Source organism: Gopherus flavomarginatus, chromosome 17, assembly GCF_025201925.1.
Source record: "Gopherus flavomarginatus isolate rGopFla2 chromosome 17, rGopFla2.mat.asm, whole genome shotgun sequence".
Classification (NCBI taxonomy): Eukaryota; Metazoa; Chordata; order Testudines; family Testudinidae; genus Gopherus; species Gopherus flavomarginatus.
Genome location: NC_066633.1, coordinates 11,881,574 through 11,898,491, shown reverse-complemented (window position 1 = coordinate 11,898,491; position 16,918 = coordinate 11,881,574). Strand labels below are relative to the sequence as shown.

General features: G+C 42.6%; 1 protein-coding gene across 8 annotated transcripts in view; it reads left to right on the top strand.

Annotated features, from left to right (window-relative positions):
- The window catches only part of USP20 (ubiquitin specific peptidase 20), a 43,351-nt gene that overhangs the window by 5,606 nt on the left and 20,827 nt on the right, over positions 1-16,918 (top strand). For 7 of the 8 annotated variants that reach the window (XR_007769957.1, XR_007769956.1, XM_050926108.1 and 4 more), the window contains exons 2-12: positions 84-135; positions 3,942-4,035; positions 7,539-7,635; positions 8,374-8,427; positions 10,585-10,647; positions 10,874-11,005; positions 11,658-11,754; positions 11,983-12,052; positions 12,692-12,805; positions 14,165-14,243; positions 15,735-16,170. Coding sequence is in view for 6 of the 8 variants with exons in the window: in XM_050926108.1 (XP_050782065.1) it covers positions 7,555-7,635; positions 8,374-8,427; positions 10,585-10,647; positions 10,874-11,005; positions 11,658-11,754; positions 11,983-12,052; positions 12,692-12,805; positions 14,165-14,243; positions 15,735-16,170 (1,126 nt within the window). In the remaining 2 variants the exon portion in view is untranslated. The remainder of the gene's footprint in view (positions 1-83; positions 136-3,941; positions 4,036-7,538; positions 7,636-8,373; positions 8,428-10,584; positions 10,648-10,873; positions 11,006-11,657; positions 11,755-11,982; positions 12,053-12,691; positions 12,806-14,164; positions 14,244-15,734; positions 16,171-16,918) is intronic. The other variant, XM_050926105.1, reaches the window with a different exon arrangement.

Sequence of the window (16,918 nt, the reverse complement as noted above, 5' to 3'; positions counted from 1 at the left end):
ATGGCTTGAGAATTTCCAGTATATTTAGGGTTCCCCCAAAATGCAGGTACCCCCAAATATTGATTGCATTGCTTGTCTTTAAGGTCTTGACACTCGTCACTGTGATCTTTGCTGTGAGCTGAGTCCCTTGGCAAGGTAATGGGCATTTATCTTAAAGAGTATTTTAAGAACTTTGTTTATTATATATTCCTGATCAGTAGGTGGAAGGGGGGACACAGAAGTAGAAAGCTCAGAGACTTAGCCTGTGCAGAAAGAGGATGATGCAGCATCAGCTGTTTGAAAAATGATGAGTAATGCCTGCTGTTCCTACTAGGAAAGGCAATCCACTGCTTCCTTTCAGCTGCACTGCCTGATAGTGCTGATACTCTATTATCCCCTGGTCCTTAAAATTTTGGTAAGTGTTGCCAAGGCAGCAGTTTGGCTTATTTAGCAGAATTTAAGGAACTTATGTCTTTCCCTAAGCAACAGTGAACACCTGATTCTAAATATTTGTCCTTTGTTAATTGTTGCAGAATTATTGTTGAAGAAGGGACTGTGTTGGTATTGGGCTAGTATATTAGTTGGTCTGTTTTCTTGTACAGAATCTTATCATCTGTTGATTCAGTCTTTCCTCTAGTAGTGGACAGGATCACATTTAACTTATATTCTGACTAAAAGTTGTAGCTTATATTAACAACTGCAATACTACTGGAGGAGGGAAATGATTTTCTGGGCCTATTGTATTTGAAGAGTTGGCTTTTTGGAGGGCCTAAATGGCAAATGCTCAAAGATGATAATTTTGCAATCCTAAAGCTAAACATGTGGGCCCATCATTTTTAATTACCTCAAATAATAAATGAATATGAAAAATTTTGCTTCTCTTGATTGTCCTTCAGTAAGGCAAGTAGTACCATCAGGGTTTCTAATGGGAGATGTGTTCTGAACATGAGACTGGGACCACGAGTTCTGATTCCATCACTGACACTGACTCTCTGCAAGTCACTTAATTTTCTGGCCCAGTTTCCCCCTGTATAAAATGCAGATAATATTGTATGTATGTATGTATGTATCTTTATGGAGGGGAAGGGGGAGGAATAACTAGCAAATGTTTGTAAATTACTTTGCAGATGGAAAGCACCAAGTATTTCTTACTATTAATACATTTACATAGTATGTTGTGTACTAAATGTTTAACTTCTGAAAAGATATTTGCAACTGATTAGCTTTGGTGTAGGTGCATGTAGTTTCTTTTAGCAAAAAGGAGAGAGAGATGTTGTTGAGTAGGATAAGCCACCAGTTTTGGCAGCAAGTGTCATCTTTTTGTAGTTCAAAGTTACTGTGGAATTGATCTGACATGTTCATGCTGTTCTGCAGTGCTTGTTGGGAAGGAGACAGACTTGCTTTAAGGTTATTTTCTTTCACTTTAAAACAAAATATAGGAACTTTGATCAATAAAAGGGTAGCTTTAAGAAATGTGTTTATTATTAAATTCCTATTTTCTCAAGCAGCAGCAGAGAGAGAACCTGTACGTACGATGTAATTAAGTCGACTTAAGCCCTAGTGTAGACACTGCTAAATCAACAGAAGAATTCTTCTGTCGACTGAGTTACCACCTCTTAGAGAGGTGGATTTACTTCAGCGATCTAAGACTCCCTTCCATTGCTGTAGTGTATACGCTACAGAGGCGCACTGCAGCATTTCTAAGGGCCTGTCTACACGTGAAATGTTACAGCCACACCACTGTAGCACTTCACTACCTAAACTGACAGGAGGGGTTTTCCCCAAGAGGTGGTAGCTAGGTCAACAGAAGAATTCTTCTGTTGATCTAGCGCTGTCTACACTGAGGGTTAGCTTGGCGTAACTGCATTGCTCAGAGGTGTGGATTTTGTAGTTAAGCCAATTAAACTTTCTAATGAAGACCAGGCCTAGAGTAGATGTACCCTATACTACAAGAAAATCAACTTTAAGAATGGTTGCTAAACTCATTTACAGCCTAGCTGTGGTCTAACACATTCAACCCGCACTAGGTGGATGGGACTGACCTGTTTCCCAGTTGTATTCGAAAAGTGAAATGCTAGGAACAAGTGCAGGGGTTCTCAGACTTTTGTACTGTTGATCCCTTTCACACAGAAAGCCTCTGAGTGCGACCCCTTACATTAAAAACACTTTTTAAAATCTATTTAACACCATTATAAATGCTGGAGGCAAAGCGGGGTTTGGGATGGAGGCTGACAGCTCGCGACCCCCCATGTAATAACCTTGCAACCCCCTGAGGGATCCCGACCCCCAGTTTGAGAACTTCTGAACACGTGGGAAAATCAACTCCCCCGTATTGCAAACACTTCACACACATTTAACTTTAAATATGTGAGTAGTCCTTTGGAATACAGTGGAATCAATGGAATTTAGTGGGACTACATGTGTGTGTAATTTTAAGCATATATTTAAATGTTTGTATGATCAGGACAGCTATTTGTTAATTGTTTTTTAAAAATAGTTACCATTTAATTTAATGTTCCTATGTTAAAGATGATAGTGAGGTGCTACCGTTTGGCTTTCCTGCTCCAGGCTCTAAACTGCAGCCCTGTGGGATTGGGCAGTGGCTATTTAGGCATCTGCTCACTGGTTATTAAACCCTAGAGCCTCTGGCTACTACCAATGTGTCATTTTCTATTATTTGCAATGACTTTCTTTCCTCCAGTGCTGCTATGCTCCTGCAAAATGTTCAGTTCCTAGCTGGTAAAGCCGTTTTTAAAAATGTCATATTAAGTCTTAATTTCTGCCAGGACCTGGCATGGAATTAGGAAGGATTTTCAGCTTTGAGGGAAAAAAAAACTTTCCTTTAGCTGGAGTGGCTTAGCTCTTAAGCTCTTGGTCCCCCTAATGTTTTAGAGTATCTTTGGAAATGATGTCTGAGGTGTCAAAGAATGTTAAACAGCAAGAAGCAATGAATATGCTGCTGTATGCATCATTTAAAACTTTTGGTGAGCTTGAAGCTGACCTTTCTGTACTGGTATGGAGCTTTTACAGCTGGTTGGCCTCTAGCTAGTAGTAATATTATGGAGCAGGTTCTGAACTGTCTGTATTGCTTGCAGAATTTTCATTTAAGGCCATAGATGCAATTTCCTTAAAATATATTGCTCAGAAGATGCCTCACTTTGATTCCTTATGTTGTGTTATATGCCTGAGGGCATGTCTGGATTGCTCCATAGGTAGGCTCCATGTCTCAAATACAGACTACTCCAGAGGGGTTTATTTTGCTTATAAATTATATTGATTTGAAACCCTGGAAATGTTCCTTTATACTGTGTGTGCTTGGCTATATTATCCTGAGTGGAACTCCACTTGTCATACTCTGCACTGTGCTTTACATATGTTAATGTTGTTGAGCAGATATTTAATAAAATGCTGGTCGCTTCCTTTCTTTTGAAGGAGAGTTACTGACTTTACAGCCCTTCCTACTCTGGTCCCCCCACCCTCCTCCTTTTAAAACAGTAAGTACATTTGTAGTGATTAGGGACTAATGGCACTAGCTTCAGCTAAGCATATAGCGTAGGTCCGGTGCCAGCTTCTATACACAACTATGTGGGAGCACCTCAAAACTGAGCTGCAGCATCCTTTGGATTTTAGTCTAAGCCTCCTGTGAACAGACTGACTAGAATTTTATCCTCTGCTGTGGAGCTTTGGTTATGTTTGACAACAGGAAGTAAGATAAGATAATGAAGTTCGTTTTTACTTGTGACCTGCTGAGCCAGGATGGGAAACTTGGTCTCCTGTAATAAAACTCTAGTCCGTCAAGCCATCCTTGGCTTAATTAATTAGAATGTATTCATGACATGTAGCTTACATGTTTTTCTAGTTACCTTGTGTGGACTCAGAAGAGGTTTAGTGAAATGATATATGTAAATACATGTATAAAATGTGGTGTTTGTTTTTTTTTAAACTGGATTAATATTCTGTAGCATCCAACGATGCTGTGTGATCCAGACAAGCTGGGACTTTGAGCCTTCAGAAGAATGTACTCAGTGGTTCATCACATTATCATCTTCCTCTGAGGTAGGAACCGAATCAATTTCAGCAAATCCAAATCTTTATTTTTACCTGTGGTTCTTAACCAGGGGTCCGGGGCCCCTAGGGGGCCTCGAGTAGGTTTCAGGGGGGCCTCCAAGCAGGACCAGCATTAGAATTGCTGGGGCCCAGGGCAGAAAGCCGAAGCTCACCGCATGGAGCTGAAACCCAGATCCCCAAGCCCTGCCACCTGGGGCTGAAGCTGAAGCCTGAGCAATGTAGCTTTGTGGGGGCCCCTGTGGAATGAATCATAGACTTTAAGGTCAGAAGGGACCATTATGATCATCCAGTCTGACAATGCAGACTACAGAATCTCACCCACCCACTTCTGTATCAAACCTATGTCTGAGCCATTGAACTCCTCAAATCATAGTTTAAAGACTTCAGGGTGCAGAGAATCTCATAGACTCTAGGACTGGAAGGGACCTCGAGAGGTCATCGAGTCCAGTCCCCTGCCCTCATGGCAGGACCAAATACTGTCTAGACCATCCCTGATAGACATTTATCTAACCTACTCTTAAATATCTCCAGAGATGGAGATTCCACAACCTCCCTAGGCAATTTATTCCAGTATTTAATTACCCTGACAGTTAGGAACTTTTTCCTAATGTCCAACCTAAATCTCCCTTGCTGCAGTTTAAGCCCATTGCTTCTTGTTCTATCATTAGAGGCTAAGGTGAACAAGTTTTCTCCCTCCTCCTGATGACACCCTTTTAGATACCTGAAAACTGCTATCATGTCCCCTCTCAGTCTTCTCTTTTCCAAATGAAATAAACTCAATTCTTTCAGCCTTCCTTCATAGGTCATGTTCTCAAGACGTTTAATCATTCTTGTTGCTCTTCTCTGGACCCTCTCCAATTTCTCCACATCTTTCTTGAAATGTGGTGCCCAGAACTGGACACAATACTCCAGTTGAGGCCTAACCAGCACAGAGTAGAGCGGAAGAATGACTTCTCGTGTCTTGTTTACAACACACCTGTTAATGCATCCCAGAATCACGTTTGCTTTTTTTGCAACAGTATCACACTGTTGACTCATATTTAGCTTGTGGTCCACTATGACCCCTAGATCTCTTTATGCCATACTCCTTCATAAACAGTCTCTTCCCATTCTGTATGTGTGAAACTGATTGTTCCTTCCTAAGTGGAGCACTTTGTATTTGTCTTTATTGAACTTCATCCGGTTTACCTCAGACCATTTCTCCAATTTGTCCAGATCATTTTGAATTTTGACCCTGTCCTCCAAAGCAGTTGCAATCCCTCCCAGTTTGGTATCATCTGCAAACTTAATAAGTGTACTTTCTATGCCAACATCTAAGTCATTGATGAAGATATTGAACAGAGCCGGTCCCAAAACATACCCCTGCGGAACCCCACTTGTTATACCTTTCCAGCAGGATTGGGAGCCATTAATAAGTACTCTCTGAGTACGGTTATCCAGCCAGTTATGCACCCACCTTATAGTAGCCCCATCTAAATTGTATTTGCCTAGTTTATCGATAAGGATATCATGTGAGACCATATCAAATGCCTTACTAAAGTCTAGGTATACCACATCCACCACTTCTCCCTTATCCACAAGACTCGTTATCCTATCAAAGAAAGCTATCAGATTGGTTTGACATGATTTGTTCTTTACAAATCCATGCTGGCTATTCCCTATCACCTTACCACCTTCCAAGTGTTTGCAGATGATTTCTTTAATTACTTGCTCCATTATCTTCCCTGGCACAGAAGTTAAACTAACTGGTGTGTAGTTTCCTGGGTTGTTTTTGTTTCCCTTTTTATAGATGGGCACTATATTTGCCCTTTTCTAGTCTTCTGGAATCTCTCCCGTCTCCCATGACTTTCCAAAGATAATAGCTAGAGGCTCAGATACCTCCTCTATTAACTCCTTGAGTATTCTAGGATGCATTTCATCAGGCCCTGGTGACTTGCAGGCATCTAACTTTCCTAAGTGATTTTTAACTTGCTCTTTTTTTATTTTATCTTCTAAACCTACCCCCTTCCCATAAGCATTCACTATGTTAGACATTCCTTCAGACTTCTCGGTGAAGACTGAAACAAAGAAGTCATTAAGCATCTCTGCCATTTCCAAATTTCCTGTTACTGTTTCTTCCTCCTCACTGAGCAGTGGGCCTACCCTGTCCTTGGTCTTCCTCTTGCTTCTAATGTATTGATAAAAAGTCTTCTTGTTCCCTTTATTCCCATAGCTAGTTTGAGCTCATTTTGTGCCTTTGACTTTCTAATCTTGCCCCTGCATTCCTGTGGTGTTTGCCTATATTCATCCTTTGTAATCTGACCTAGTTTCCATTTTCTATATGACTCCTTTTTATTTTGTAGGTCATGCAAGATCTCGTGGTTAAGCCAAGGTGGTCTTTTGCCACATTTTCTATCTTTCCTACCCATCGGAATAGCTTGCTTTTGGGCCCTTAATAGTGTCCTTTTGAAAAACTGCCAACTCTCCTCAGTTGTTTTTCCCCTCAGTCTTGATTCCCATGGGACCTTACCTATCAGCTCTCTGAGCTTACCAAAATCCACCTTCCTGAAATCCATTGTCTCTATTTTGCTGTACTTCCTTCTGCCCTTCCTTAGAATTGCAAGCTCTATGATTTCATGATCACTTTCACCCAAGCTTCCTTCTACTTTCAAATTCTCAACAAGTTCCTCCCTATTTGTTAAAATCAAGTCTAGAACAGCTTCCCCCCTAGTAGCTTTTTCAACCTTCTGAAATAAAAAGTTGTCTGCAATGCAGCAAGTGACCCGTGCCCCACGCTGCAGAGGGCCAAGGCAATTGCCCTGCTTGCTAACCCCTAACGTGGGCCCTGGCTTTTATATGCAGAAAACCACAGCCCACCTGTGCCACAGTAACTGGAGTTTTTATAGCGTGGGGGGTGGGGGTGGGACTCAGAAAGAAAAAGAGAATCTCTGGGTTAGACAGTATAGATATAACTGAATTGGCAGTTGTGGCCCTTAAAGTGTGCATGTATATTTAATATTTTACTACATTTTTGGAACACCGCTAGCACATTGTGCTAATAATGATAATTATGAACTTTGTGTGCTCCGTGGTCTTTTCTGTTGCATCACCCACTTACCTCTGATATCATAATGCCATTACTCAACAATGAGCTCTTCTGTATTAGCACAACTGCAGGATTGAACTGCAGTGTTACCTGACATCAAGATTGGTGCCTTTGTGTTCTGTATCTGGTGCTTGGAGGTTTAATTTAATCTCTGAGATTTGCTCATGTAGTCCCTTCATCCCTGCATTGGGACAAATGTACAGTCTGGGAACTGTTTTACTTCATTACAGGGGAGATGTATCTTTTGAGATTATTACCTTATGCTTTTCAGTTGTAAAGATGGATTCTCATACTCCCTAACATCTTAAAATTGAAGCATATGAGTTTACTTTCCTACTGTCTTTACCATCAAGTCTGACACTTGACCAAATTGAGGAGTCATCCTGCAATTTCTCTACCTCTGTAGGTGAGCTTTAGTGAGAATGGGAGATACAAGAGACATTTGTCCTCACCTCGATTCTATAGGTGAGGTCACCAAGGATGAACTGCTGCTCAAATCAAAGGTAAAGGACGTGCTGCTTGCAGTGTGGTTACCTCTTGTGTGTGTGTTTGGGGTGGGTTCTGCCCTAGGATGCAAAGATTGTACAAGTGGGATGTAGAAGCTGAAATTCAAATATTGATATCTTTTTGAGTATGCCACATAAATGAAGTTTTGTCAGCAATTTGTACTTCAGAAATACAATTAGATCATGTGAAGAGGCTGTCTTTATGAGATAGCCTAAGGGAAGGCCCATAACTCTAGCATTTAGTCTTGAGTGCTGTTGATCTGTCTACCTCCTCATTAACAAATGAAGTCTTCAAAATCTCTTTCCTGTTAAATGGTTTCATTTGGCAACTAATACATTTTCAAGGCTCATGGGCTTACTTCAGAAAGGGGGTGATATGAAAAAAAAACATCTTAGTAGCTGGAATTTGGAGTGAGTAGAAGTGGCTGATGAAATTAGATTAAAAAACTTAACATTTCTGCCATCTCGGCAGTACTCAAAGCCCTCTTCACTGGTGCATTTCTGAATGACTGTTTATCCTGCTCAAAGATGTCTCTTATCCCAGGTATTTTAAAGTGTAAATTTCATTTAGGTGGAATTCATAGTACTGTGAAAAAAATAAATTGTGCAGCCAAATAAGTTTTTATTCTCTGCCCTAAAAAGTCAACTCCCATGCAGTAAGCCTAGGGTGCTCCCCTCTGAGTCAAGGACTAGGCTACTAAAATATAATGACTTTTTCTTTGTGTGTGACTGCAGGGAACTTGCCAGTCATGCAGAGCTGGGGGACCGAACCTCTGGGCTTGCCTGCAGGTAAAAAGAGCTTGCTATTTGTGTGTGCTGTATAGAGGGGCTTCTCATTTTTTATTTATAGTGTTTCTTAGTATAATGCTGTACTTACTTTCAGGCTGAGTTATCGCCTTCGGATATGAAATTAGGTCTGAAATCACAGTATCTGGTAAACAAAGAAAGAAGCATTAGAAGAAAGGAAACCCAGTAAACATTTCCATCAGCTTTCAATTATATCCCAGAAAAATAAAAGCCAATGATCAAACCCTAATGCTGTTTGCCTCACATCTAGGCCTATTTTGTTCACACCTCACAAATGACTTCCTCCTGGAGCCCCACTGGGAATGAACACTGGAGAATGCTACTAACTATCATCTGTTTTTAAGCACCTAGTGATTGATTGGATCCTTCCGCTTGCAGCTTTGAGGGAGATTTAAAGTGTATGGAGCCAGAGAACGTTAGTGATGTTGTTGAAAGGAGGGGAACAAAGCAGAAGGGAATTAAAAAGAGCTGGCTTAAATAAGATGAAAGCTGGAATGGACTCCGATGTCATCGAATCTGGGACATAGGCCATATTTAGCCCTACTGTAAACAGATGCACCGCCATTGACATTAAAACAAATCAAAGTAAAACACTCTATGCAGTGACATCATCATTGACTGGTGGAGCTTCACCCACCTACACCAGCTCTGATCTTGGTCTCTGTCACTTAAAATGATCAATGCGAGGAGCTGCAGAGTAGTGTTTCTCCGTGGGTTGCTTCCCCTGGGGGCAGATATCAAAAGGCAATCGAGGAAGGGGCGCTGCAAGGCACTGAATATGTTCTTACCATCTAAAGCAAGGAAAGTCCCCACTCTCCCCACACTGGTGCTGTTCAAGGTCAAGTATTCTCTGCCAAACCTCTTCAGACACACACACACACAATTATATAGGCTTTTCATTGTTAGCATGGCTACATTTACTATAAAAGCATGAGTAAACAAAAAAAGTAAGGAAGTCACGAAAATGTTTGAGTTGAAATAAGGGCTTGCTTACCTGAAAAAGCGGAGAAGCACTGCTCCAGAGAAAGTTGTAAAATTCCCACCATTCACCTGACTGTGTAGCGGAACATCACACCTGTGTGTATCTATCATACCAATTGTCGCTCAGTTGTACTATCAAAAATTATTCCTGGGTAAGAAATGCATGAAGCATTTTTTTCAAACAAGGGGAAGTCGCACCTTGAAGCGCTTACAATGCTTGTCAGTTTCATGTGTAGGAGCTGTAGAGGCACCAGTACTGGTACTCCGGTAGTGCTGGGGCTGCTCTATGAGGAGCCGAAATAATCTTCCTTCCCATCCGTGAACACCCTGAGCAGTGGGCAAGGATTGCCCTGTATTGCCTCTGAATATCAACTTCTTTTATGATACTTAAGGGTAGTTTGCATCACGGTAGTTTCTAGTCCTGTTGTGCTGAGCTCCGTATAATCAGAGTAAAAGACAGTCCTTGACCCGAAGAGCTCTTAGTAGGAGCAGCGGAATAAAGCTGAAAAAGATTTTGCCAGATTTGACACTGTTGTTCGGGAAGCTGCAGCATGCCCGGAAGTATGAGACTGATAGATCTTATACCTGTAACTGCAGGGGCAAGTTATTCTTTTTAGATACATTTCTAGTCCTTTCCAAAACATACTTGTAATAGAAGAAAGAAAACAAGGCATTTGAATGAGGGGACTGATGGGAAAAGACAGCAGTGGAAAGAGAAGAGGTGACAGGATAGACGTGGACCAACTGAGCGCTTCTCATCTTAGTATCTGGATTTCAGCAGACAAGCAACTTATTTTTACAACAGATTTTTGAATGATCTGATCTGATTTTTGAATGTTCTGATCTATCTGTAAATCTATGGACACATAGATCAGAACAACTAACTTCAGTGATTTGGATTGGAGGTTTCATAGAGTCATGTGAGCAAGGGTGGCCAGAGTGTGTTTTTCTTTTTTTGTTTTTTTTTTGTTTTTGTTTTTTTTGTTTTGTTTTTGTTAAGAAGTGCCAAGTCTTTTGTACTGCTGTGACTCCGGTTACAACGCATGCTTATGAAAGGCAGCTGCTGGCTGGGATGGGGGTCACAACCCCCTTTTTTCATTTTGTTGTGGGTTTATCTTGCCACATCCAAACTGTTCTCCCACTATCTCCTCTCTCTAGGTTGCTTGTCCTTATGTTGGGTGTGGGGAATCCTTTGCGGATCATAGCACCCTTCACGCACAGGTGAGCTGTTCTCTATAACCCTCTCTCTCTCATCAGGACAGACAGGGTTGGATTTCCAAATAATTAAACTCCGATCCACAAAGCATGGGCGCTTATTGATTATAGCCATTCCCTGCCACCTTTCGTGCCCAGACATTTACATAATGACTATGGTGTATAGGTTCCAAACTCTAGCAATTGAGTTACAGTTTGTGGTTCTCCGTATTCTCACGATTTTGGTTTTTAGGCCAAAAAACACAACCTGACCGTGAACCTGACGACATTCCGGGTGTGGTGTTATGCCTGTGAAAAGGAGGTATTCTTGGACCAGAGACTGGCAGCACATGCTCCATCCCCGTCATCAAAGTTCAGCGAACAGGTGGGTCTTTCACCCCATAAGTCAGAAGGACACTGTTGAACAGGATGGAACACTTTGTGGGGTTTTTGTTTTCTTTTGTTAGGTGACTAGTTTAGGACTCCCTACTATTGGACATGCCATTGTTGCAATGAGAGCTCTCAAATCTGAAGGAAGATGCTTCCCATCAAGATAATCTTGCATTTCTTTAGCACCTTTCATCCAGCAGAATTCCTAATGTGCTTTAAAAACTCCGTACATGTCTATATAATCAGTCTGTCTTTGGCCACTTCTGAAGGGTGGCCCAGTCTGGCGTGAACTGCAGCAGTGTTAACTGCCAAACTAGAAATGTACCCACTGCAGACACTATTGACTGTCCCTGGGGCCCCTTGTGGCACATCTTGAAATCACTGAGGGTGCTCCTTGGACAGCCTCGTCATGTTACTGAGGCAATGCCATCAGGGAAGGTAAAGCGGTTATTGCAGTGCTTATTGCCAGTGCCTTTGTTACTGGTGGACCTTCTTAGTGGCTGGCAGAATAAATGGTACTGTGTGTGTGTGTGTGTGTGCGTGTGTGTGTGTGTGCGTGTGTGTGCGTGTGTGTGTGTGTGTGTGTGTGTGTGTGTGTGTGTGTATCAGACCTGCCACCGATGCTTATTTCTCTGCCTTTAATCTAGGAGCCTATATTGCCTGCTCATCCACTGAAGGCAGTTCCAATTGCAGTGGCTGATGAAGGGGAATCGGAATCAGAGGAGGATGATCTGAAACCAAGAGGTAATGCCATATTGAATTATGGGATCAGTTATAACTGCACCTCTGGACTCTAAGACTTAAGTTGTGAGGTTCCATTTCAGAAGGACTGGGATGCTGAGCTCATCTGCAAGGGACATGCTGGATTCCATTTCCTCTTGTGTGGAATGTAAAATGTGCTGCTTCTGAAAAGGAAGAGGTGCTGAAAAGTGACATTCCTTTTTTGTCTCATGTCGCTTGCACTTTCTCCAGGCCTTACTGGAATGAAAAACCTTGGGAACTCCTGCTACATGAATGCAGCGCTTCAGGCCCTCTCTAACTGGTAGGTGACAGGACCATTCTGTGGTGATGCTCCCTTGAAAATACTCACTGAAAATAAAAAAGTGGCTGTTCCAATCCAAGACCTCCCTCGTGAATGCTGTGTGTGCAGATCAGCCCAGGTGCAGAATAGGGAGGGAGAAGGGAAAAAACAGGATCATGGTATGTTTAAGGCATAAAAAGCTGTAGAGTAGGGAACTGCGCGAATCAGTGGGACGCATACCATTGGACTGATGATGGAAGTACAGGCCTTTAGTTTCCACTGTGATCTTTAAGATATAGTAAATATAAAATATTTTATAGGTGCACGTGCATGTGTTTTCCTCCCAGCTTCTTTTAAATGTTCTCCCTAATGAGGTGGCTTTGAGAACCTCAACCCAAAAAATAATTCTCACCATCCTGTCTTGGCAATAAACTCCAGCATCTCTCAGACATGCTGGGGAGGGATCCCAATCGTTCTGTCCAAAGGGAACGATTTGTGAAGAATCAGAGGGTGGCATTTGCAGCACCGCCTCTTTCCCCTTTTTCTAAATGTTACATCTAAAAAGCAACCTTAGGACATGTCCTCTTGTTCTGTGTGACTTCAAATGTACGCGTAGAAGAAATTCCCCTCCACTTAACTCTCTTATCTTTCCTTCTTTAGTCCGCCTCTCACACAGTTTTTTCTGGAGTGTGGCGGGCTGGTCCGTACGGACAAGAAGCCAGCATTGTGCAAAAGTTACCAGAAACTGGTCTCTGAGGTTTGGCACAAGAAGCGGTGAGTAATCCCTCCCCAGTCCAAACGGGCAAGTGTACAGCGGTTCGTACTTCAGTTATGAACCCAGTAAAAATAACGAGAGGTGTGACCCAGTCCCTGAATTGAAGCTTTAGGGCCAGCCCTAGAAGATGTGGTGAGCGCTTGGTGTAGTACTCCCCTTCTTCCACCCTGCAACTAGTGATCAGCCAGCCATCTTTTGAGGAACAGGGTCTAGAAACATCTGAAAATTCATTACATTGATATCAAACCAGTGAATCAAAGTGTGCATGGTAATGTGAAGTGCTTTAAACAAAGAGCTGCTCTTATGCTCATTGGTTTGCTGAAAAGAGGGTGGAGATATATTTGGCTGCTGCCATGCAAGTGGTGCTGCTCTTGATTTGCGGAGGAAAAAGCAATTCGCATCTGATAGTGATATTTACCAGTCAGCCTGGAAGCTGTTTTTGATTGTCAGTTGTTTGCTGTTGACTCAGTATGAGAACTAGTAACCCTGGGCCAGATCCTGAGCCGGTGTAAATTGGCGTAGCACCACTGAAATAATTTGGTTTATAGCAGCTGAGGATCTGGCTCCCTAACTGCAAATGTAAGTAGGTGCAAGAATCAAATCGAGTGTCTAAGTGGTGTCCTGTGTTTAGTGTTAATTGTTATCATGGTACAAGACAGACAAGGTGGTTGAGGTGATATCTTTTATTGGATCAACTTTGTTGGTGGAAGAGACAAGCTTTCGAGCTTCACGGAACTCTTCTTTGGGTCTGGGAAAGGTAACCAGAGCGTCAGCTGTTCTACCAACAGAAGTTGGTCCAATAAAAGATATTTGCTCACCCACCTTGTCTCTCTCTTATCCTGGGATCAACACAGCTACAACAACACTACAGACAGCGTATGAGTAAGTTGTGGGTTTGGAATGGACTACAACTATTTGGAACAAGCTGTGGAGTCATGGCAATAATTTTTAGCAGTGTAATGTAATTTTAATAGAACTCTTGTGAGTTCTGATTCTTTGAGGTGGGCACTGCTCTTTGTCTATGAAATCAAAATAAATAAGGAGACCAAATCGTTCTGGCAACGGAAATGACAGATGGTTCCATCACTTGATATTTTAAAAAGTGACAAAGCATTGGTGAATGTACAGTAGGGATCAGTCTGTCACTAGTAGGGAGAAGAGATTAAAATACTTGGTAGATACCTGCACCATCTGAAATCTTATGATTTCTAGTTAACAGAGAAGTTCAGACTTTGCAGCAACATAACTATTCTTTCCACCGTTTCTGTTAAAGCTGACTACCTCTCTGTATTGTATGCTTACTACACCGTTCCGCTCCAGACATGATATGTGAACTAATGGTTTTTGTTCTTAAACAGCCCAAGCTATGTGGTTCCAAGCAGCTTGTCTCATGGAATTAAACTGGTCAACCCCATGTTCCGGGGCTATGCACAGCAGGTGGGCCATCCAACACACACACAAGCCTTTCTAGACGTATGCCTAGGTTGTTCCACATCATGGGATTCTTACTACTCTAGTGGAGCCCGCTTAACAAAGTACCTCATGTAAGAATAAAGGGCCCATATTAACTGGCTGGGTGCTGGGATTGTCCCGTTATTTACTGCATCTGTATCAGAGAATGGCTAGAGCTCTTGACTGGGACTCAGGAGATCTAGGTTCTGTTTCTGGGTCTGTCAGGGGCCTGCTGTGGGACTTGGGGCAAGGCTCGGCCCGTCTCTGTACCTCAGTTTCCTTGTCTGTAAAATAGGGATGATGACACTGACCTCCTTTGCCAAGCACTTTTGAGATCTGATAAAAAATACCATTGAAGAACAAGGTGGTATTATTATTACTTATATTAGAGATGAGAGTCTGGGTACACCTGCACTAAAAGGTTACAAATACCGACCTTTATTACACGCACACCCTTCTCAGCACCCAATTTAAATGAGTCCTTTTAAAAGAGCATGTCTTTTTTGGGGCGGAGGGATGGGAGAAGTATTTCACTGTACAAAAAAACACCACCACTTATTCTTTAGAATGAAATGTCACCCTCAATATTTAGTTGGTTAGAAAGTGAACAGAGAGAGGGGACATCAGACAATAGCGTGTTTAAGCCATGGCACTGGTAGCAAATGAAAACCGAGATGATGATGATGATGATAAAAATATCAATTGCTGAAACAGAGAGACTAGGGCTGCTATATTTGCCCGTGATCAAAGGGCATTGGATTGTAATTCCAGCTATAAGGAGTTAAAACTGAAGAGCTGATGATCTGTTATTATATTTTAAACCAAATCGTCACATAAATCTTCAAAATTTCACTACCCAGAGCTGTCAGGACACCAAGTGGTTCTCTGGGAGGTCCCTCATGAGCAATCTCCACCATCTCATGGGCCACCTGGGGGCCTGACGATTTGTCTTTGATTTCTAGTTCTAATCCCTGGCAATAGAGTACTTTAATGTCCTGCTTGCTGTAAGGGAATGGGTTATCATCTGAAGACATCAGTGGAGCTTGAAGATTGGTTTTGTAGCATAGACTGTACTGTTCTTTGCAGCCCACTGTCTTGATTGTCTTTCTCCTGGTTTCCCACGTTCTTCCAGTGCTGACATCCCAGTAAACAAAATAACGGTCTAAATTCTGTAGCAGCAGCCCAGTTTGACCATCCTGATTCCTTCCTAAATTCCTGAAAAAATGCAGAAGCTGAAACAGTTAGCTGCAAATTGGGACTCTAATCCCCAGGCATTAGAGCAGTCGGTTAAATGGGCAGGATCCCTCTGTCCATCTGCTGCATATCACCAACTCCATGTGTTCTCTGAGTGGGACTCCCTGTATTCCCCTAGAGGCTAACTTTTGTGGGCAACAGATGAACTAAGTGGAAACTGGAGTAGGGTTGTTTTGTCCCTAGATGGGCAGTAGATAATGTGGGATTGCTCCTGGTTTTAAGGACACCCAAGAGTTTCTGCGATGCCTGATGGACCAGCTTCATGAAGAGCTAAAAGAACCAGTTGTTGCTGAGGCAAGAGACTCTGACTCCAGTGACATGGATGACAAGCGGGAAGGTGACCGTAGCCCCTCGGAGGATGAGTTCCTCTCTTGTGATTCGAGCAGTGACAGGGGTGATGTGGATGGACAAGGCAGGACAGGGGGCATGAGCGGCTCCCTAGCAGAGCAAGAGTTGCTGATCCAGGATGAGGCCGGGAGAGGGATCTCTGAGAAAGAGAGGCTGAAAGACAGGAAATTCACCTATAGCCACCGGCGGAGCAACTCAGAACAAGTTGATGAGGATGCAGACGTTGATACCACCATGAATCCAATTGATGGCAGAGCTTCTCCTGAAACCCTACCTCCTCCATGCCCTGCCAGCCCATGTAGGACACAAGGTACTAATATAGATTCCCTATCTCACCATATAAGAGAACCAGTGCCATATTCATGTGTTGAGGCATGTCAGACAGATATACTGTGTAGACATTCCCACTCCTGATCTCAGAATGTCTTTGCTTCTAAGACAGGAGACCTGCTTCCTTCAACTTGCCTCATTTTCCCATGCACTGCTATGGTAGAAATCAGCAGGGAAGTACTTCAGTGTGCCCAGATACTGTGGTGATGAACATGGTTTACATGCTGGATAGGCTACTAGTTTGAGCTGCCTCTGCCAAATCTGATCATTTAAAAAAACCTTGTGTTGAGGGAAAGGTGTGTTTTGTAATGCCAGACTAGCGCTTTAAAGAAGTGAACTGTATGTGGTAATGCTAAACCAACTATTACTAATAACACAAGACATACAAAAAGAAACCAAAAGACACAGTAACCCCGAACAGAGCACAGTCTGAAGGAACTCCTGGTCCTGCACATCTTTTAAAAATTACTTTAGGAAAAATGTGGAATAAGTATGTAAAGCTCATATTATCCTACAAACTGACCCTGGGAATGGTTGGTTCCGAGACGGGTAAAGGAAGGGAGGTAATGAGGGGTGTGTGGAAGAGTGGACTCACTGCAGGTGCCCCACCTCATGGCTAGGTATGTGGAGTAGTAGCTCTGTCTGTAGCACCCCCTGCCAACCGTGGCTCCTGTCCCTCGGTGGTCTCTCTCTTCTCATGACTCAGCCCTCTGGCCAGGTTATATTTA